Here is a 22,524-nt window from a genome sequence, read left to right as displayed (position 1 = left end):
GAGAATGCATTCCTCCAGGCTGGACCCGTTTATCATAGCTCCTAGCACGTAACACAGGCTGTGTATGGAATGAGAGAAGACCACCTTTGTTTCTTCCAAGGGTTTCATTTAAAACTCTCCTGATCATTTGCTCTTACCACCCGTGGCTTCATGACTTCGTGATTGCTTTTGTGAAGGGACTGTTTTACCAATGGTATCTCCCATGTTCTGGGCTCTCAAATTAAGTTTTGCCACATTATGGAGCTTTCCCTGATCCCCCAGAGAGACTAAGTTTACTGGTGGCTTGCTCCTGTGGCACCCTTGGGCTTGCTTTTGAAATACACAAACCACTTAATAATGTCTGGTTTTTTTTCCCCCAACAGGCTTTGGGGGGGGGGGCACATGTGAGCCTCCCTGGTGATGTTCCCAACACTTCCAGGACCCTGCCTGGCACCTAGTAGACAGTGGATGAGTATTTGTTGACTGAGGGGGCCAGGTATTGTCAGCAGTGGCAGAGAGAGAGTAAATATGTTCCTTGACCTCACGCACCCCAGTGAGTAATGCTTTAGGGAAACCCCTCCCCTCAGGTACCTCAGTGCACACATCTTTAGGGAAATTCCATCGGAAGATCCAACCTGTACAAGATTATGCACCTCCCGGGGCTCCAGGGTTGAACATGGGAATTCTGCTGTTTATTCAGTGCAAGAAAATTACAACATACTCCCCAGACCTCTTATTTAAAAATTGCTTCTCTTAAGCCTTTCAACTTGCAAGAAAGAGGCAGAAATGGTGTGTCACCAAAAAGCCTCCTTGAGCTAACCAAATAATAATAGTAATAGTAATAATAATAATAATAATAATAATAATAACAGCAACAATAATAATAGTTACTAACTTCCTTTACCCTAATATATGATATCTGGTTAAATGCATTGAGTACAGAGCCTGGGATTCTCAAATATTTTTGTTAGTGTTTTATTTATTTATTTATTTATTTATTTATTTATTCCCGTGATTTATGATTTTAGGTATTTGGTCTCTTTCTTTCTGGTTCACCTAGTTGCTGTGGCACCCTGCTCAGACTGCTGCCGTATCAGCTCCTGCCAGGTGCCCCCCAAAGCTTGTCCAACACCGGGCAAGGTGCAATGTTTAAGTTTCATGATAAAGGATGCCAGCTTCCCTGCTGTCCTTCTCTACCCAAAGTTTATAAAAGTAGTCTCTTGTATTTTTGTGGATAATTTTGATTCATAAATTGTTTTTTGATGTGATAAGCTAATTGGATACTATTTATTAGTTTCTTTATCCATTAATCTGACACTTCATTTTCATATCTTATTCCACATGTTCTTGAGTTTGTTTTCAGTATTTACTCCCCCCACTCCCAGATATATTTTAGTAGTGTAGTGTCTTTAATTTTTGAAGGTTTGGAATGTATTTTGCTGTCTGTTAGAGCAAGATATTTCAGTCTTTGGTGATGCATCCAAAGTTCTAGATAAACTTTAAGATCAACTTGTCAATGCTTTAACAATGTGTCAGTTACCCATTGTCATAATAACTCATTGGCTTAAGAAAAAGCTTTTGTTATTGCTCACGAGTCTATGGGTTAGTTAGATAGTGTTTCTGATTTTAGCTGGGGAGGCTCATATATCTGTGGTCAACTTTGGATTGGGTCATAGCTTGGCTAGTTCTCCCACATATTTGGGGTTTTAGCTGGCTGGAGGCAGTCCTTGGCTGGGACCACTGGGCTCTCCTCCCAGTGGTGCCTCATCCTCCAACAGGCTAGCTCAAGCTTGTGCACACAGCAGTGGCAGGGACTCAGAATCAGAGCAGACGTGTGTAAGGTCTGTGAAGGCTGAGCCTCAGAACTTAGAATGCCGTCTCTTCGGCTGCATTCTGCTGAATACAGTCATAAAACAGGCAGGCAAATATTCAAAGGGTGGGGAAATTGACTCACTCTCTATGACCCCAGTCAAGGGCCACACTCTTTCTCAAAGCTTCAATCACACTGCAAAAGGCATGCGAAAGAGTGGCCCTTTGTAGGAGTCATCGATACAATCCTCACGAGCAATCAAACAGCATAAACAAAAAGCTTATTGGATTGAACTTGCATTGAAATAATAGATCTAATTCTATGAGAACTGACATTCTTACATTATTAATGAGCCTTCCCTTCTAACAAAATTGCAATCTCTTCCCACTTATACATATCTTCTGTTTTTTTTTCTTTTAAAGATCCACCTACTTATTTTTTTTAAAGATTTTATTTATTTATTCACAAAGAGAGAGGCAGAGACATGGGCAGAGGGAGAAGCAGGCTGCCTGTGGGGAGCCCAATGCAGGACTCAATCCCAGGATCCTGGGATCACGACCTGAGCCAAAGGCAGAACTCAACCACTTAGCCACAAAGGTGCCCCTCATGTATTTATTTGAAAGAGAGAGAGAGAGAATGAGAGAGACAGAGAGAAAGAGAATGAGAGAGAGAGAGAGAGAGAGAGAGCAGGAGCTGGAAGGGCAAGAGGGGTAGGGAGAAAAAATCCCATGTGGACTCTGCTGAACACAGATCTGATGTGGGACTCATCTCACGACCCTGAGATCACTACCTGAGCTGAAACCAAGAGTTGGGCACTAAACCAACTGCACCACCCAGGCGCCCTGTGTCTTTCTGTAATTTTATAAAATTATGTCCTTTATGGATTTTATAATTATGGATTTTATAATTTTCTTTATATAGAATGATACTTATTAAGTTGCTTCTTAAATAGTGATTGTTCTTTGTGTTATGGTATGAATTAAAATCTCTCTTTTGTTGCATTGTCTAATCCAACACTGTTCAATAGAAATATAGTATGAATTACAAATACAGTTAAGATTTTTTTACAGTCACATTAAATATTAATAGGTGAAATTAATTTTTCATAGCATATTTTATTTGACACAATGTATCTAAAATACTATCATTTCAATGTATAACTTATAAACATTGTTAATAAGATATTTTACTTTATTTTTCCATATTAAATCCTTAAAATCCAGTGTTTATGTGAGAATACATCTTAATTCTGACTAGCTTCATATCCAGAGCTTAATAGTCACATATGGCTGCTGCTACCAGCATGGCAATTATAGCTATTAATTTTTAAAAATGTTTTTCGTGCATGTAGATGTCACACAGAAATCTCTTATGAACTTATGATGATTTTCAGTTTGTTTTCCAGTTTTCTCCATATCAATATATATAATACATAAATTATAACAATTTTCCACTTCCACTTGAATTTTTAACAGTTTATTTTATATAAAAAATCTGTTGCATTGGTTATAACTTCTAAAGACATGTTAAATAAATACTGTGAAGGGCAGCTGTTTTGCTCCAGACATGATGTCAGTGGAAATGCTTTTACTTAATTAATTTATTTATTTAAAAGATTTTATTTATTTATTCATGAGAGACACAGAGAGAAAGGCAGAGACATAGGCAGAGGGAGAAGCAGACTCCCTTCAGGGAGCCTGCTGTGGGACTTGATCCTGTAATCAGGCCCTGAGCCTAAGGCAGACACTCAACTGCTGAGCCACCCAGGCATCCCAATGGAAATGCTTTTAGTGTGTCACCATTAAGTATGGTGTCCACTGCTGATTTCTGGAATACAACCTCCCTTATCAACATAAATAAGTCTATTCCTGATTTTAAAACTTGTTCTTTTTTGTTGTCTATATTTTGAAGTAAAGAATAAGTGTTAAATTTTATCAAGCACTTTTTTTGGGGGGGCATATATCACTATGGCCATTTGAAATTTTCTTTTAGCATATGCTAAAAATAAATCACATTAAGAGACTTTAAAAAAATTTTTTTTACTTATTTATGATAGGCACACAGTGAGAGAGACAGGCAGAGGGAGAAGCAGGCTCCATGCACCGGGAGCCCGACGTGGGATTCGATTCCCGGTCTCCAGGATCACGCCCTGGGCTAAAGGCAGGCGCTAAACCACTGCGCCACCCAGGGATCCCAAGAGACTTTTTTTTTTTTTTAACATTAAGAGACTTTCTAATGTTGGACTATCCTTGCTTCTTCAGAAGAAGGATCCTTAAAGGTTTATTTTTTTACACCAATAGACTGACTCACTTTGCTAACTTTTTATTCCAAAATTTTGTAATTGAGTTAAGTAAGTGAGATTAATGTTCACTTTTATTTGTGTGTGTGTGTGTGTGTGTGTGTATTCTTTTTTTGGTATTTTTTAAAATTGGAGTTCAATTTGCTAACATATAGCATAACACCCTGTGCTCATCCCATCAAATGCCCCCCTCAGTGCTTCTGGTTTTACTACTAGTGTTGTTATATCTGTTATATACTTGGTGTTTAAATATGTCAGGAACTATTTTTTGCAGGTTCCAAGAATATCACCATAAAATCTATCTTATTCTGATGCCTTTGATGCAAGTGGGGTTAATTGCTTTTCGACTTTGGTGATGTACTTAGCTCTCTATTTCTTCTGTACTAATTTAATAATTTGTTTTTTCCAGAGAAATAAAGGATGGCATTTAGATTTCCAAATGTAATGTTAAAAAATTATATAGGGTATCCTACTTTAATTTTTATTATGTAATATCTTAATCATCCAGAAAAATATAAAGAATTTTAAAAAAACTATCTTATTTATTTATTCATAAGAGACACACACACACAGAGGCAGAGATACAGGCAGAGGGAGAAGCAGGCTCCATGCAGGAAACCCGACGTGGGACTCGATCCCGGGACTCCAGGATTGCATCCTGGGCTACAGGGGGCACTAAACCGCTGAGCCACCCGGGCTGCCCCACTTTTAACTTTAAAATATTAGATAAACATAGTAAAATGTTAATAGTTGGCAAACCTTGCGTCGGGTTCCCTGCATGGAGCCTGCTTCTCTCTCTGCATGTATCTCTGCCTCTCTCTCTCCTCTCTGTGTATTCTCATGAATAAATAAATAAAAAAATCTTTAAAAAGATAGAAGTATAATGATATTTTTGAAACCTTTATGAATCCATCTCTGATTTCATTTTTGTCCTTATTGATACACATGGCTCTGGGTCATATTTAATTTTTTATGGATCTGATATATATGATCTATTCTTTCTCATAATTTAAAATGACCTCTATGGACTGTATTTTTTTCATTCTTCAGTCCTAATGGCGTTCACTTGTTTTGTTGTTTGTCTCTTTTGAGTGGACTGACAATATGTATTCTATTGTACTGATCATTTCAAAGAGCCAGCTCCTGGTTTTATTTATCAAGTGCACTAAACAATTTGTCTTATATATTGTAACTTTTACTTTTTCTCTTCTCTTTCCCTGTTTTACTTCCTTCTGGCTTCTTTTGTTCATGAGTGTGTGTGTGTCTATATGTGTGTTAGTATTTACTTGCAACACACCTAGTTTGTTTCATTTTCCGTATCTTCTAATGAATGCATTTACAAGTCTAGCCTTTCTCTCTTTTGATTGTTCACAGATTTTAATATATACTAATCTGTTATTTCTAAAAAGTTTGAAATTTCAGTATGAGTTCCATTTTGTCTCCAGTGTAACTGAACAGGCTCTTTTGATATGTCAAAATAGTTGGTGTTCTTTTTGGCTAGACCTTTGGTAATTTCTTTGTGCCCTACATTGTGATGAGAGAATAGTTGGGAATTAAATTCTAGATCAAAATCAGTTTCCGTAATCTTTATAGACATTTTCTTTCATTTGACTTCTAGCATTTGATATAGTAGATAAAAATTTGATGGTAGTCTATTTCTTGTTCCTTTATAGATCACTTTGTTTTGTTTTATTTTTTTCTTTTACAGAAATGTATGGTATATTCATTGTATTCTTTAAAATATTCTTTTTTTTTTATTAAGTAAACACTACTTGCAATGTGGGGATTGAACTCATAGCCTCAAGGTTAAGAGTTAAATGCTCTACCAACTGACCCAACCAGGCCCCTCTACTTGTTCTATTCTTGAGTCTAGAAGTATGCCTATTTTCAATATTGGTATCAGGATCTTGGTGAGCTCTTTGGGTCTGAAGGCTTAAGTTTTTTTGTTTTGTTTTGTTTTTTGTTTTTAGCTCAAGGGAACTTCCTTCAATTATTTCTTAAGTTTTATCATTCTCTTTGTATGTTCTCCTTGAGCTTTAATTAAACAGATAAGTATTTTTTTGTGCCTTGTAATTTTTTTCATGATTCTTGTTTCTCTTGCTGACATTTTGCTCTATATTCCAATAGGTATAATAGTTAAAAAATTTATAGTCGCAGTATAGGTGGGCAACAAAAATAACATCTTAAAATTTTATTTAAACTGAACTCAATCTTTTTCCCACTGAAGGCAAAAGAAATAAAGAAAGAAAAAGAATCTTTCCCAACCCAGAGTAATTCTGTTTTACTTTAAAAATATTTTTAGACTTCTTTAAAAAATTTGTTATAGTTTACTGTCCTTTTTAAAAGTTTTTTTATCCCTATTTATTTATTTATAGATTTTCTTTATTTACCTGAGAGAGAGAGAGAGAGAGAGAGAGAGAACAAGCAAGGGGGAGGGGCAGAGGGAGAGGGAGAAGCAGACTCCCCACAGAGCAAGGAGCCCAACGTGGGGCTTGATCTCAGGGCCCTGAGATCATGACTTGAGGCAAAGGCAGATGCTCAATTGACTGAGTCACCCAGGCACCCCTTCTATTCCTTTTTAAAAAAGTAATCTCTACATCCAATGTGGGGCTTTGAACTCATGACCCCAAGATCAAGAATCAGATGCTCTATAGACTGAACTGGCCAGGCACCCCAAGGAAACTCAGTTTTAAACATGGCTTATTTAGGATTCAAAACCAGTTCAAAATTCTCTCTCCTCCTTTATTCCCTTCTTTCTCTTGGTAGTAATCTAAATTCCCAGAAGATTAATGTATCATCTTGGCATTGGGAGTAGGACTTTTAGTACAATTAATTCCTCTGTTCTCACTATCCTCCTCAGAGGGAGCCAATTGTTTCTGGTTCCTCTTGTCATATGATCATATGGGCTGCTGTCCTCATCATGGCTTCTCTCTTAAAACTTATACCCTGCATTCTTTTTGTACGACTGTAATGCTCCTTTGGTGTTCTAATCTTTTTCATCAGTTTTTTATAGTGAGGTATCAGTATTCTGTGAAAATGTTCTTCGTCCCTCTGTCTAAACACATTCATCAACCATTGTTGGTATGTGGCTCTGCTGCCATGTTGGATACAGAGTCTCCCTAGTAGGCTTACCACCACCTGAGAAAGTAAAGCACAGGTATCCTCTCTTCCAGACTTCTACAAAATGAAACGGGGGTTTACATCACCTACTGACCTCCTTTGGGAATCATGTTGGGTTGGAGGGTGTTGGGGCATTAACCCCTTCTTAACATCTATAATCTATCTATACATAATCTAGCCATATGTCTGTAATCTAATCAGGATACTCTGATTTTCTCCTCTCCCACCTGCTGATAACATCTTTTCTTTCCCCTTTTCAGTAAGAAATGAGTACTCAGGATATAAACTGTCTGCTTCCTGTCTTCCAGGATTGCTGATTAAATTAAAAGATCCTTTTTAGGGAATATCAAGGAAAATCTTATTTTTCAAAACCGTTTCTTTTGCAATTAAAAGATTTAGTGTCAAGACTATTTTTTAAAAATGCATTTAAAAATCTATTTAGATATTTAATTGTTTCCTTTAGTCCAGGAAATATCAGGTCTGCTCTTGAAGGAAAAGTGAATGACAAGTAATGGGTGCTTCCTGAATCATAGAGGTAAAACAAGGCTATAAGGAACTGAGGGCATTGGGTAGTGGGAATTGATGGCAGGGGTGGAAAGCCAGTGCTTAAAATCTCAAATATTACTTGACTGAAATTAGGGTCTCATCTTTGGAAATACTGGTTGGATTTTCAGATGCGTCTATGATTATTTTGTAGCCATTGTCACCCTTGCTTTATGCCACCGGCATGACTCCCAAGATGTCTGGCAGAAGCTGCCAAAGTCTGGCTGCATATTTTAGAGCATTTGACAAATGTAATCCTATCTATGCATATCACATATCCCTCTCCTTCTGTCGCCCTCATCAATTGGTTTCATTTTCTGTGACCTCCCACTGTTGCTGGCACTGACCTGGGGGCAGGGAGCTGCTATATTTGATTTCTCCTTATGTGATTTCTGCTACTATATGTGATTTACTCTCTACAGTTCTGACCAGACTAGCTTGATCCTGTTCATTTACCTTTTCATCAATCAGGATATCTAAACATTTGCAAATTAGGTTGTCATCCAAATCCTGCTCTACCTTTGCCTTATATATAACCACAGTTGGGGCGACCTTTGTGACTCGAGCTTTTCTTGATGTATGCAATGATTTAGACAAGTTCCTGGAAGGGGAAAAGGCTGTGACCACATTCTACAGAGTAGTGAGCTCCAGGCTGAACTTTTGATTTTATAGCTTGAGGAATGAGGAAGTGAGGGAAGCCCTGAAGAAAGTTCTTTTTTTAAAAAATAATTTTTATTTATTTATTCATGAGAGACACAGAGAGAGAAGCAGAGACACAGGCAGAGAGAGAAGCAGGATCTCCACGGGGAGCCCGATGTGGGATTCGATCCCCGGAGCTGGATCACACCCTGAGCCAAAGGCAGATGCTCAACCACCGAGCTACCCAGGAATCCCAGGAAAGTTCTTAATAAAGCCAAGTTGTACTCATTATCATCAGAGCTCTGCAAAATGCTCATGAAAAGCGTCTTCTGTTTAAGTAACCATCTGGGCTTTCATTATTGTTTGCAAGTGTTAACAGCATACAAAGCATGGAACCAGGCCTTCAGAGGTAGAGAATCTTCCAGTAAGGAGTTTCCCATGAAGCTTACCTCCAGGGGAAGTGATGGAAAATGGGGACAGAATATCAACAAAGAAATCCCATATTTAATGGGCAGAAATGTTGCTAAGTATTTTAAATTAAATTATGTAATAACAACAACAGGGAGGGTTGATATCAGCAGTAACATTAATATTGATGTAGAGAAGACAAAAATGGGTCCGGGAGATGATGGGATGGAATTGCATAATGGATTTGTGAGAACTATCATCCAAAGAAAGAGGGCCTTATCACTTGTGAGAATATTTCCTTGTGGGAGTGAGAATGCTATGTTTTGTTTAAGTGATTTAAAATTTTATTTTGGGGGGATGAAGGAGTACACTTGTTGGGAGGAGCACTAGCTGTTGTATGGAAGTGTTGAATCACTATATTGTATGGCTGAAACTAACAGTACACTGTGTTAACTAACTGGAATTTAAATAAAAACTTAAAAAATACATTTAAAATTTTTAAGTGATAAGTTACATGTAAAGTGCTTAGTATGATGCGCAGCACATAGTGGACACCCAGTAGCTATTTTTGTGGTTATCAGAAGTATTCAAGTATAATTAATTGGTTCTATATTAATTAAAATGTGTAGAAAGGTTTACTGCTGTCTTAATGAATTGGTGTGAACTCTACAACATCAGTGAATGTATAGAGATTTAGATAGGAAATCATAAGAAAGGTGGAATTTGGGAAGTGGTCTGGGAATGAGCCTGCTGATGGTGAAGTACAAGGTATCTTACTGAAGAGTAGCTTTATATTCTCTCATCCATTGCTTTTTTGTTGATTTTTTCCCCAGAACTTTATGATGTTGGTACTAAAATTCCCAATATACAGGAAATACAGAGAGATTATGAATATTTTCCAAGACTAAACAGCTAGAAAATAATGGAACCAGGATTCCAGTCCAGGCCATTGGATACTAGGATTTATATTCCTGACCAAAATTTATAATGTCTTTTTTCTTGTAAACTCTAATGGGTTAGAGAATCCTAACTGAAAAAGGAAAGGTGAGCTCCTGGGTGTCTCAGTCAGTGAGGTGGCTACCTTTGGCTCAGGTTGTGATCTCAGGGTCCTGGGATTGAGCCCCTGCTCATCATGGATTCCACTTCTCCCTTTCCCTTTGCCCCTCCCCACCATTCATGCTCTCTCCCTCTTGCTCTCACTCTTACTTTTATAAATAAATAAAAAATCTTTTTTTTTTAAAAGGAGGAAAGGCTATCTGCATTTAGGATTAAGGCACTTTGGGATATGAAAAAGCTCTAACATCCATGAGAAATTCCCACTCCCCCACCCACCACCAGGCAGGAGATTCACATTCTCATGAGGCATATTTCTTACCTCAGGGTGAGGGGAACATGGTGATCTCTGCATAGTAGGATTTCAGAATTGCTATGGACCAGTAACTACCACGTGCCTCCCATTCTTTCCTTTTCTAATGAGTGTGTTTACTGTGGTGATCCTGTCTGGCTCACCAATGTAGGTTGAGTGTTTGTAGAGCAGGTAGAAAACTTGTTTTTTTAGTTCATAGTTTTCTGGACCAAGATGAGCTGCATCTGGACCTGGTAGAGATCACACAATCTAAACTTTGATCCAAATCATGTAATTTTTTGAAGCTTGCAGGGAGGTGGTAAGTGTATGTGGCATTTGATTGATGGGTAGAACATGAATGTTTATGGACAATAGGGAAGACTGGATTATTGTTGAGAAAATATTTGCTTTATTCATCTTCCACTGTGAGTAGAATTTACTCCCCTGCTCTAGGATGCTGAGCTCGAAAGAGTGACTTTCCTTGGTTGATGGACATTAGCATCCCTGATGCAAGCAAAGACTTGAAATGTGCTCTGGTAATATGGCTTTTCCCACTTGCACTTCTGCTGTTGTTGGAAGAAGAACATGTCCTGGGTAGCTTGCTGTCCCATAGATGATGAGAGACACGTGAAACAAATTGAGAGCCAAGCTCCAGCTTGGCCAAGCTAGGAACGCCAAATTGAGAAAGCCAAATCCTGGCTGATCCATAGACTAAAGAGTGTGAGAATAAATGCTTGTTGTCATGTATGGCGGAATTTGTGGTTGTTTGTCACACCACAGTAGCCAAATAAATATTCCATGGTCAAATACTTTTGAGAAGTGCTGCATAATATATACTTCATTTCAGAGATTTGCAAAGTGTATTATTAAACTGAGGTCTCTGAGAAATCCTTTAGTAAAGACAATTGTTTAGCTTCATATAACCTAGTTTTCCAGACATCTTTGAGCCCCGAATCCTTTTTTTGGTGTGCTAAAAGAAAAAAATTTAAATGTTAGCTGGGGTTTGATCTAATTTTCTTTTCCTAAAAAGAGAAATTCTCTCTGTTGAGAAAAACACCTAAAGAGCATTTTGATTAAGAAATTTAAGAATCTCTAATGTATGATTGAAATTGAAGGTATTAACAAATCAAAACTACAATAAAATTCCACCTTATACCTGTCAGAATGGCTAAAATTAACACCTCAGGAAACAGCAGATGTTGGTGAGGATGCAGAGAGAGGGAAACCCTCTTGCACTGCTGGTGGGAATGCAAACTGGTGCAGCCACTCTGGAAAACAGGGTGGAAGTTCCTCAGAAAGTTAAAAATAGAGCTCTCCTACAATCCAGCAATTGTCCTACTAGGTATTTACCCAAAAGATACAAAAATACTGATTCAAAGGGACACATGCACCTTGAATGTTTATAGTGGCTTTATCAACAATAGCTAAACTATGGAAAGAGCCCAAATGTCCATTGTCTGATAAATGGATAAAGAAGACATGGGATATATATATATATATATATATATATATATATATATAATCTCGGAATATTATTCAGCCATCAACATAATGAAATCTTGCCATTTACAATGATGTGGATGAGGCTAGAGAGTATTATGTAAAGTGAAAAAAATCAGAGAAAGACAACTACCATATAATTTCACTCTTGTGGAATTTAAAAAACAAAACAAAAACATATGAACATAGGGGGGAAAGGAGAGTCAAACCACAAAAAAGACACTTAACTATAGAGAACACACTGAGGATTATTGGAGAGGTGGTGGGTGGGGGATGGGTTAAGTGGGTGATGGGCATTAAGGAGGGGACTTGTTATAAGCACTGGGTGTTGTATGTAAGTGATGAATCACTACACTGTACACCTGAAACTGATATCACACTATATGTTAACTAACTGGAATTTTTAAAAAAGATTTCAATTATTTATTTGAGAGAATGAGAGAGTGACAGAGAGCTCAAGTGGGAGAGGGAGAAGCAGGCTTCCCATTGCGCAGGGACCCTGATGTGGGGCTCAACAATTTTGAGTCTTCTTCCAGTGGATTGGGTTGCGTAGGAATTTGGAAGACTGGGGAACAGGAGAAGAGAAATATAAATAATAGATTATCTGAGCAGAGAAATCTTTGGGTCTTTTTGGGAACAGGTAGCCTTAAGGCAACGGTGAGGAGCAGCCAGTGATAAATTCCCTGTGATGGGAATAGCTGAGGAATCCCCCTCCCCCTTCTGTCTAGTACCAGGAACCTCTTACATTTTCTACAACATCTTTATTAAAAGTCAATCAGTTGCCCAAATAAACATCATGTTAATTTTGCTTTAGAGAATGAAGGAATACGGAAAAAGGCCAAGCTCTATGCTTGGTGTGATGTGGCTCTGGGAAGGGTGAACAGTCATTGAAGTGAGCATGCATGTCAACAATGCTTTAGTGGATGCAGGAAAACAGAGGGCAATAGTGAGCCCTTGAGTGTCCTTGGAAACATGGTGGGGGGAGGCTAGTTCTAGAGTTTGTTCTGCACAAAAAACATAGGACGTGGCAGAGATTTTAACCCATACATTTGTTTGCACAAATATCTATGTGTTTCTGCACATATTCTAGCATCCCCTGCAGAAGCCATGTGACTGGATGACTGGATTCTGGTCCCTGGGGATGTGGAGGGGAGTGAGGCAGACCACTTCCAGGGGCCTGGTTTTTAGTGATATACTGTATGATGACATTTCCCTGCTCATCCCCTGCATTAACATTCTTTTTTTCTTTCTTTCTTTCTTTCTTTCTTTCTTTCTTTCTTTCTTTCTTTCTTTCTTTCTTTCTTTCTTTCTTTCTTTTTCTTTTTTTTTTTTTCAGATTGGGAGAGACAGCACAAGTGGGGATGGGGCAGAGGGAGAGGATCTCAAGCAGACTCCACACTGAGCAGAGAGCCCAACTGAGTGCTTGATGTCACGACCCTGGGATCATGAGCTGAGCTGAAATCAAGAGTCCTAGATGCTTAACTGACAGAGCCCCCCCCAGGTGCCTACCTCTTTCAAACATCATAGCTATCAGATGGAGGACAACTTATCTAACCTGGATTTTCTATGGGCAAACATGAACAGATGGTGTGCAAAGCCATTGTGATTTTAAGGTAATTTGTTAATACAGCGTAGCCCAGAGGATTCACCTTTTCACCCAATGAGCTTTGGTGTATATGTGCATGTGTGTGTGTTGGGCAGGGAAATGTCATAAAACAATGTCCTCTTGGGCAGTTCAGGCTGTGGTCTGGGCAGAGACCATTAGCAACCAGTATGCATGGGCCAGACCAAATTTCTAGTCCACTCGCCACTTAACTAATGACCTTGGACTCCTCTTGTCCTTTTTTCCTCATTGATACAAATGAGAAATTATCTCTCAATCCATGGGCTCTAGTGAGGAGAGATAAAGAGAAGGCTTTGAAATGAGGATCCTCTCTGCAAGGATTAGATCTTAATTAAATTGACCTCCCTTCATGTTCTTTTCCTAAGTGGAGGGCAGAGAGAAAAGAAGTGGAATACATCCAGATGATTAAAAAGCACTTGTTAAACCTGTTCCTGGAAGCTCTTGGTCTTGCCCTTCTTTTTCAAGCTCACCTCCTAGTCCCATTGCTGGGTTAAGCCATTAGACATGGAGGCAGAAGGACAATCAATGATACTGCTGTCTTTATTTGAAAGCTTGATATTTTGCTCCCCCTAGATTTTATTTTTGCGTTAATTTTGACTTTTTAATTATCTTACATTATTGTATACCTTGTTTACTGTTTTCAGTACCACCTTAACTTTTGCATACAAGATGAGTGCCTTACTCACCTCACCTGAGTCCTGGACCTGTCTTGTACCACCCCATTATCCCAGGCTGTTCTGACCCTGGAAATTTCCTCACATTGGCTCCTTTCCTGAAGAGTTTTGCCCATCATCCCTGCCCCCCTACCTCTGTCCAAACTATCGCCTCCTCGGAAGTCCTCCCTGATCTGTTCCCCCTATAAGTAATCTTGATTTACACTGAATCCCCATGACACCTTGTGTACATCCCCTTAATTAAGAGTTTAGTGCTTGTAACCTTGTCAGATGGATGATTATCTGTTAGATTGCACATTCCTTGTGGAGAGGCATGTGTTTTCTCTTTTGGAGAGGTCTGTTTCATTTTGTATCTCATGCTCTTTTTAAAGAATTCTTAGCACAGTAATGGGTTAATGAACTATGTGGTGATTTTTTTTCTCTTCTCCTGTCAAAGAGAACAATTATTTTGCTCCCTCCCACTACTCTTATTTCTTTTTCTGAACTAAAATGTATTGAAATTCAGTGACTTGGCAAAATGCTTATGAATTTGGGGTTTAAACAATATTACAGTGTCAAAGATGCAGATTGCTGGCCATGCCAACAGAAAGAACTTGCCAGTTTCTCCTCTGGGCAATATACTAGGCTGTTGTTTTTCCCCATGGTTTTATTTGCTTTTAAGAGAGAGAGTGAGTAAGAGGGAGAGTGAGAGCCTGACACTTAATGAAACATTCCACCCCTAGGGAGGGCAAATTTAGAAGATACAACTTGTCTTCTGAGGTCTTCCTGGGCTTGTGCTTCTGGGTTATGCAAATGAAAACCTTCTGTTTAAAAACACCCTTCTTGTAGGATACGGCCACTATGACAAGGGTAGCAATGGGCAGGATTTCTGACATGGTTCTGACTGGAGAAGTTAGACTAGAGGCGTCTCACTCCTCAGGGCACTGTGCAGAACCAGGATGCAGGACTTTTATCCCTCGTGCAGTGGGCATGTCACAGGGCTTTGGGGGCTGGGACTGGGACCAGGAGCCTCATTAAAAATCCACGTGAGCAATAATTGCCTTTCCTTAGATACCACTTTAGCCACCGAATGGAGACTTTAGAGCTTTTATACCAACTATTAGTGTCTTCTCCTAAAGGGCATTGTGTTAGAGCCAAGAGCCCACAAAAAGAGGCTGGTCTCCAGCTTCTTCTATTCCAGCCTACAACTGAACAAAAACCAGGGTGAGATATTCCTTTTAACCAGATTTCCCAGATTAAGAAAACAGGTTGAGGGCAGAGAGAAGAGAGTTCTTGACAGATCAAAACTTGCAAGGTGGTTGAAGACGAGGCACTGACATTGGGATAGCTACGACATGATTGTTCCTAGGTTGATTCACTGTTTTGTGTGTGAGTGGAGTGTGTGTGGGGGGAAAGGACACTGAGGCCCTAAGAGATTAAGTCACCTGCTCATCATCATAGTTGAGCAGGTATGGGAGGGCAGGAACCACTCAGGCCTCCTGCTGCCAGAGTGGTAGTCTTTCCCCTATACCTGTAGGATGCTCTGAGCCGTGGAAGACTAATGACCTCTTAGGACGTAGAGAGAAGAGGGCTGGCCAGGTAAAGGTGGAGTGAGATTCAAGGGAGAGAACAGATCCAGTTTTCTTGGTTCATGCTCAGTTTAGATCCCCAGATCCAATTTCTTTTATTTATAATTCTACCCCCCCGCTCCCCTCCCCCCGCCCCAGTACATCAGTTCAACTAGCTGCCAAGATCTAATGCTTTAAAGATGATCAAATATCTTCTTTATCTTGCTGCATTGCAACTCTGCCAAGGACTTTCTGTCCGTTAGCACAAAAAGTCCCCATCAGCTTTTGGAAAGGAGTTGACTGCTGTGCAGCTATCACTGCATGTCCAGTTGGGCCAGAGGAGCAGACATGTAATGTGTGCAAAGCCCAGTAATGATACACATAGTGCTTCTGTGTGCAGCGTTCTTCTTAATGACAGTTTTATTTACTGGCTGTGTAGTGTTGGGCATGTGACATCATCTCCTTCGATCTGTTTCCAGATTCATCTGTAAGACGAGGATAATAAAAGTTCCTACTTTGGAAAGTGGTCATGGGGATTAGATGAGTTAATACTGAAATAATTTAGAATAATTCTTTCATTTAAAAAAATATGTATTTTTTTTATTTGAGAGAGAGAGAGAGAGAGAGAGAGGAGGGGCAGAAGGAGAGGGAGAGAGAATCTCAAGCAGAATCCTTGCTGAGTGGGGCATCCCATGTGGGGTTTGATCCCATGACCCTGACTGAAATCATGACCCGAGCCAAAATCATGAGTCAGACGCTTAACAACTGAGCCATCCAGGTGCCCCCATTTAGAATAGTTTCTATCTCTGTGTTTCTATTATTAAGGACAATATCAGTTCTTATAAAATAAATTTTTGGCAAACTAAGAGGCTCTGATTAAGTCAGTGGCTTTCTGTTAAGGAAGCTCCTTGTTAGGTTGAGAATGGAAGATGAAGCCTAAGCATGGCTTAAGATCTCTGTGAATGTTGATTGGTTTTCATGACATTTTTTTTTTTTTTGCTTTTAAACATTTTCAGAAAATGAAAATAATCACTTGAACATTTGTATAGAGCCTTTCCCTTTGCAAGGTACTTTGTATCTTATTTGACAACTTCATTTATTCTACAAAGGCATATTAGACCCAATGAAGACAGACTCAAGAGAGACTTTTTTTTTGTGAGATGTATGATCTGACCCTGGGGATGGGAAATATAAGGTGTTTTGCCAGAAGAGGTGGCCTGTAGAAGGCACAGGGATGAGAGAGAACATGGGGATTAGAGAAGCTGCAAATGATCCAGTGTGGCTGAAGAGTCGTGTGAGAGGATGGGGTGTGGCCCCAGGTGTGATCTGTAAGAGGTAAGCAAGGGGCCCAGGGAAGTAGGGAGGGAGGACCCTGTGGAGGGTTTTCCCTGACATGCTGAGGGGTCTGCAGAACATCCTGTACTACCTGTGATGGGCTACCAGAGCTGGATTTTAACAGGGGAGTAAGGCGTGATCTAATTACAGTCTTAGAAAGATTACTCTGGCTGCAATGAAGAGCAAGATTTGGCAAGGAGTGTGTCTGAAGGCAGAGAGAGCTGTTAGTTGCACTGCTGTGGTTTTGATCCAGGCAAGAGATGACGAGGGTTTGAACTAAGAGAAGAACTGTGGTTTTAGAGAAAAAGCAACAAAGCCCTGAGATAGATACTCTCCTGGTAGACAGGATGTATCAGCCCCTATTGGAGTGACTGGGAAATTTTGGTTAAGGACAGTATTATGCTGAGTGAAATAAGTCAATCGGAGAAGGACAATCATCATATGGTTTCACTCATATGTGGAATATAAGAAATAGTGAAAGGGACCAACCATAAGGGAAAGGAGGGAAACTGAATGGGGAAAAATTAGAGAGGACGACAAACCATGAGAGACTCCTAACTCTGGGAAACAAATAAAGGGTTGCAGAAGGGGAGGTGGATGAGGGAGCGGGTCACTGGGTGATGGGTACTAAGGCGGACACTTGATGAGATGAGCACTGGGTATTATACTATATGTTGGCAAATTGAATTTAAATAAAATATTTAAAAAGATTTTTTAAATGGTCATTTGACTCACAGGAGCTCACAGCTGACTAGCAATAAAGGTGCAATCCTCTTCTGAAATGTTCACATGCATGGCTTTCTTGACATATATGATGACTCTGTCTCTCAGAATCCCCTTGAAGGCAGGAGCCAAGACCAGTCATCTCTGAAGTCCCACACAGCAGGTGGCACATTTCGCCCATAACACTGGCTAAATGAACATAAGCTAGAAATCAGGTCAGTCCTATTTATAGCTTCTGACCTGGCTTCTCGTCCTTAGCTGCATCAGGCACCTCCAGCTCCATGGCAGAGAAGAATGTCACCTTGGTGAGCGAATTCCTCCTTATTGCATTTACCGACTGTCCTGAGTGGGGACTTCCTCTCTTCCTCCTGTTTCTATCCATTTATGTCATCAGCCTGCTGGGGAACGCGGGGATGGTCCTTCTGATCCGAGTGGATGGCCGGCTGCACACCCCGATGTACTTCCTCCTCGGCCACCTGTCCTTCGTGGACATCTGCTACTCGTCCACCATTGTGCCGCAGATGCTGGCGGTGCTGCTGCAGCGGGGGGCAGCGTTGTCCTACACCTGCTGCGCTGCTCAGTTCTTCCTCTTCACCTTCTTTGGCTCCATTGACTGCTACCTGCTGGCCCTCATGGCCTATGACCGCTACGTGGCCGTGTGCCGGCCCCTGCTGTATGTCACCATCATGACCGAGAAGGCGCGCTGGGGGTTCGTGGCTGGGGCTTATGGGGCTGGTTTCTCCAGTGCCTTTGTTCGAACAATCACAGCCTTCTCCCTCTCCTTCTGCGGGGACAACGAGATTGACTTTATTTTCTGTGACCTTCCTCCTCTGTTAAAGCTGACCTGTGGGGACAGCTATACCCAGGAGGTGGTCATTGTTGTGTTTGCCATCTTTGTCATCCCTGCCTGCATGGTGGCGATCTTGGTGTCCTACCTGTTTATTGTTGTGGCCATCATGAGGATCCCCTCAGCTGGAGGCCGGGCCAAGACCTTCTCTACCTGCGCCTCTCACCTCACGACTGTGTCCCTCTTCTTCGGCACCCTCATCTTCATGTACCTCAGAGATAACTCTGGCCACTCTTCACAGGAGGATCGGGTGGTGTCTGTGTTCTACACAACAGTGATCCCCATGTTGAACCCCCTCATTTATAGCATGAGGAATAAGGAAGTGAAGGAGGCCCTGAGGAAAGTTCTCAAAAGAGCTGAGTTGTACTGATCATTTCCAACTTGGAAAATCCTGAGAATCATGTCTTCTGCAGTGCCAGTGTTCTGGACGTTCATTATTCATGGCACGCTCAATGTTTAAATAGATGTGTCATGGTACAAGGTATAAAAAGGAACCAGAACTTTTAGTTCCAGAGAGAAAAGAGAAGAAAAGGAAGAGGCTACCTGCAAGAAGATTGGGAGAAGAGCTCTTACTTCCAGGCCAAATGACAAATGGATGTGCAGTTAAATCCTGGGTAATCCAGATGTGGCACATGACAGGTCTGTGACTATAAAACAAGATGGCAGTTGTTGCAGACTTTCCTATGAAAGATCTCTATCATATAGAAATGTTGAAAATAATGCATAGTGAGCTGTTTATACCCAAATACTTAGATTCTGCTATTGCCAGTATATTGTTATATTTGCTTTATCACAGATATTCATTTACCCATCCACTAATTCGTCCTCCAATTCATCTTATTTTAAAAATGCATTTCTCAGTGAGTTGCTGATATCAGTATCAGTACTCTTCACTCCGATACACTTCAGAATTATGTCATCAATTAGGATTCAACATTTAGATTGCATTCATGTTTAATGATTAAAGTAGTAGTTCGATGGTCCAGTTAATAAAGCTGACCCTGCTCAAAGTATTCTTCAGACTCTTGCAGTAGTTTATAGGAGTGCCTGACAGGAATCACCAAAAAATTGCCTAGGATGACATGCCTGTCAACTCTGATTACCACTGGAAGTATATCCTGTTCTTCCTTCTTCCCCACCTGTTCCAGCCCCCACATGTCATATTATTTGCTGAGAATCCATTTTGTGAATTGATACCATTCCCACTGCCCACGAGAGTATCTGCAGTGTGTATATCATCAATATAGACTTTACGTCCTTACAGTTTTTGATCTCAGGGAGGCAAAGCACTGCTGCATTCCACACACAGGTGGGCTGGAGGGTTATCCTGCATCGGATGCCTGTGTCTGTAATAGCTCAACCTGTGTCTGAAGGCTTTCAGAGTCTGTTGGTCTTGATCTTCACTTCTCTAACTCACAGGTGCTCAATCAAGGCACTAAGAGGAACAGGCCACTCACATCTCATTTTCTGTTATTATATTGACCCTTATTCCTGGAAGTCAAACTCCTTTTCTCCCTGTCCCTTGGATATCAAAAGACAAGATCCCAGGCATATGAATGATGTAAACCATCATGGAAGAGAAAAGGGAGGTGACGGTATCTTGCAAACGAGGGATGATTCCAAACTCAGCCAGCCAAAAATGCAGTGTCATACCTGGGATTCCAGTATAGCTCTGCCGTGGTATCTGAAAGTAGGGCCTCCTATGAAACCTTTCTTTTCTTTCTTTCTTTTTTTTTTTTTGTTATGAAACCTTTCTTAAGCCAAAATTGGCATAAAGCAAAGAAGCAATTACCACTAGTTTATATGGAAAATTTTTTGAGCATTTCCAGATCACCAAAATAACCTCTCCTAGGCTTTTCTGATACCTTAGGACATATCTTGCTAATAGATATGCAGAATAAGTTGAGATAAAGCACAGATGCTCACAGACACAGTTCAGAGTTATGGTGGCTTGATGCTGAGCAGCTGAGTATAGTTCCTGGGGAGGAAGCTTAGTGGGGCTGCTCTGGCTCTTCGGGGTGTCTGCTGAACATTATTTTAGCCTTTTGTCATTTTTTGTAAAAGGGAAAATGCTCTTTGGATTTCTTTCAGTTAGCCAAAAACAGGTCTTTTGTAAAAGCAAAGGGGGGCAACGTGAACTTTTGAAAAGCAGAGAATACCAGTAGCAGGATTTTAAATTGGAAGAAGCAGCTAAATGAAAAGTTGAAGATCCAGGGTGAACTTGTACAAAGGATACTCAATTTAAGATCACCTGCAGTAAAATAAAACACATTAAAATCTTCAAAGATGTTATGTGTATTTCTAGAGGACAGGATGATTTAAAATATATATTATAATTGTCATAAGAAATACTTGATCCATTTAATGGTGGTTTGTCTGGTTATGAAAGCCCAGGTTGAAAATCTACAGCTCCACAAGAGGGATGGTTGATAGATAGCTTCCATGTCAACTGTGTTATAGGTGGTGGCAAAGGTTAAGGAAGGGCTTAGAAAGCTCAGATCAGTTATGCGAAGTTTCCTCCTGATTGAAGAGACAACATGGGATCTGTATGAATAAGAGCAGTATGCCAAATAGCTATCTGCTCTCTTGGAATCTTCTGGAAGGCATGGAGCACACCATGAATTGAAAGTAAATGCTAAGAGAATGAGCTGCCAGGCCTAAGGAGACAACTCCTTCTAAGCAGGGGGAATTCTAAGCAGGTAGTTGAAGGCTGCTGTTTAAGAGGAAGGGGCCAACTGAACTGTCTGTAGGAACTAGTGGCCATAAAGCCCCAGTGTTGTATAGGGGATGTCATACACTTTTTACTCTATATGGAGAGCTCAGGGACGGTCAAGAAAAATGTAACTGGGTGATGGGCATTAAGAATGACACGTGATGTGATGAGCACTGGGTGTTATATGCAACTAATGAATCACTGACCTCTACCTCTGAAACTAATGATGTACTATATGTTGCCTAATTGAATTTAAATTAAAAAAAATATCTTGAGGTATCCACATATGTATAGAAGTACAGACAGAGGGCAGCCCCGGTGGCGCAGCGGTTTGGCGCCGCCTGCAGCCTGGGGCGTGATCTTGGAGACCCCGGATCGAGTCCCGCGTCGGGCTCTCTGCGTGGGGCCTGCTTCTCCCTCTGCCTGTGTCTCTGCCTCTCATTCTCTCTCTGTGTCTCTATAAATAAATAAACAAATTCTTTAAAAAAAAAAAAAGAAGTACAGACAGAGTTAAACTAGGTATTTTTATTTTGTTTACTTATTTTTTAAAAGCAGGCTCCCCTCCCAGTGTGGAGCCCAATGAGGGGCTTGAACCCCTGACCCTGAGCTCAAGACCTGAGCTGAGATCAAGAGTCAGATGGTTCACTAACTGAGCCACCCGGGCACCCCTACATTAGATATTTTAAAAGAGTAGTTGGGGATCCCTGGGTGGCGCAGCGGTTTAGTGCCTGCCTTTGGCTCAGGGCACAATCCTGGAGACCCGGGATCGAATCCCATGTCAGGCTCCCGGTGCATGGAGCCTGCTTCTCCCTCTGCCTATGTTTCTGCCTCTCTCTCTCTCTGTGTGACTATCATAAATAAATAAAAATTAAAAAAAAAGAGTAGTTGATAACATGAAGGTTACCTGGTTGTAAATAAGTGTTGGTATTTTCTTACATCTTGCTACATCTTGTGTTGAAGTCATTCAAATAAAACAAACTGTGATTCTTTTTGTTGAGATATTTTAACTTTAAAAGTCCTGTTTTAATAAAAAATATATAGTTGATTAAATCATTCAAAAATCTTCATAGAGCATACTATGCTATTCAGACCAGAAAATACCATCTGTGGGAAGGTTCTGAATGTGGCTGTAATACCTAAAAGGGTAATAAAAAAAGGTCTTCTGGAGAGATGTTGGATATCCAGCTCAATAAGGGGATGGTGAGTATAATACTCTACCTACACTCTCCTGGTCTCCTGCCTGGAACTCAGCTGGATGCCTCCCCTAACCCTCCTCAAGTGCCTGCCAGAACATGGTTTCCTTCATGAAGGAAGGAAGCCGGGTCCTCCAGGAGCTCTCAAAGAAGGGACTTATTGGTATCATGGGCTCTCTGGTGGCTTCAGGAGACTCTCCCAGCCTTTTTTGCTTCAGACCTGAA

General features: G+C 40.4%; 2 protein-coding genes across 2 annotated transcripts in view; both read left to right on the top strand.

Moving 5' to 3' along the window:
- Positions 1-22,524, top strand: part of LOC112663707 (olfactory receptor 9Q2-like) — a 51,183-nt gene that overhangs the window by 20,069 nt on the left and 8,590 nt on the right. The window contains 1 exon segment of the mRNA XM_035701884.2: positions 12,980-13,256. The gene's annotated coding sequence lies outside the window, so the exon portion shown is untranslated.
- On the top strand, positions 17,815-22,107 carry LOC112663706 (olfactory receptor 9Q1-like). Its single transcript, XM_025452777.3, has one exon. It carries the CDS (start codon positions 17,828-17,830, stop codon positions 18,761-18,763), a length of 936 nt encoding a protein of 311 aa, XP_025308562.3. The 5' UTR covers positions 17,815-17,827; the 3' UTR covers positions 18,764-22,107.

The sequence above is a fragment of the Canis lupus genome, chromosome 18 (genome assembly GCF_003254725.2).
Source record: "Canis lupus dingo isolate Sandy chromosome 18, ASM325472v2, whole genome shotgun sequence".
Lineage (NCBI taxonomy): Eukaryota > Metazoa > Chordata > Mammalia > Carnivora > Canidae > Canis > Canis lupus.
Note: the sequence above shows the minus strand (reverse complement) of the source record. Positions and strands in the feature narration are given on the sequence as shown.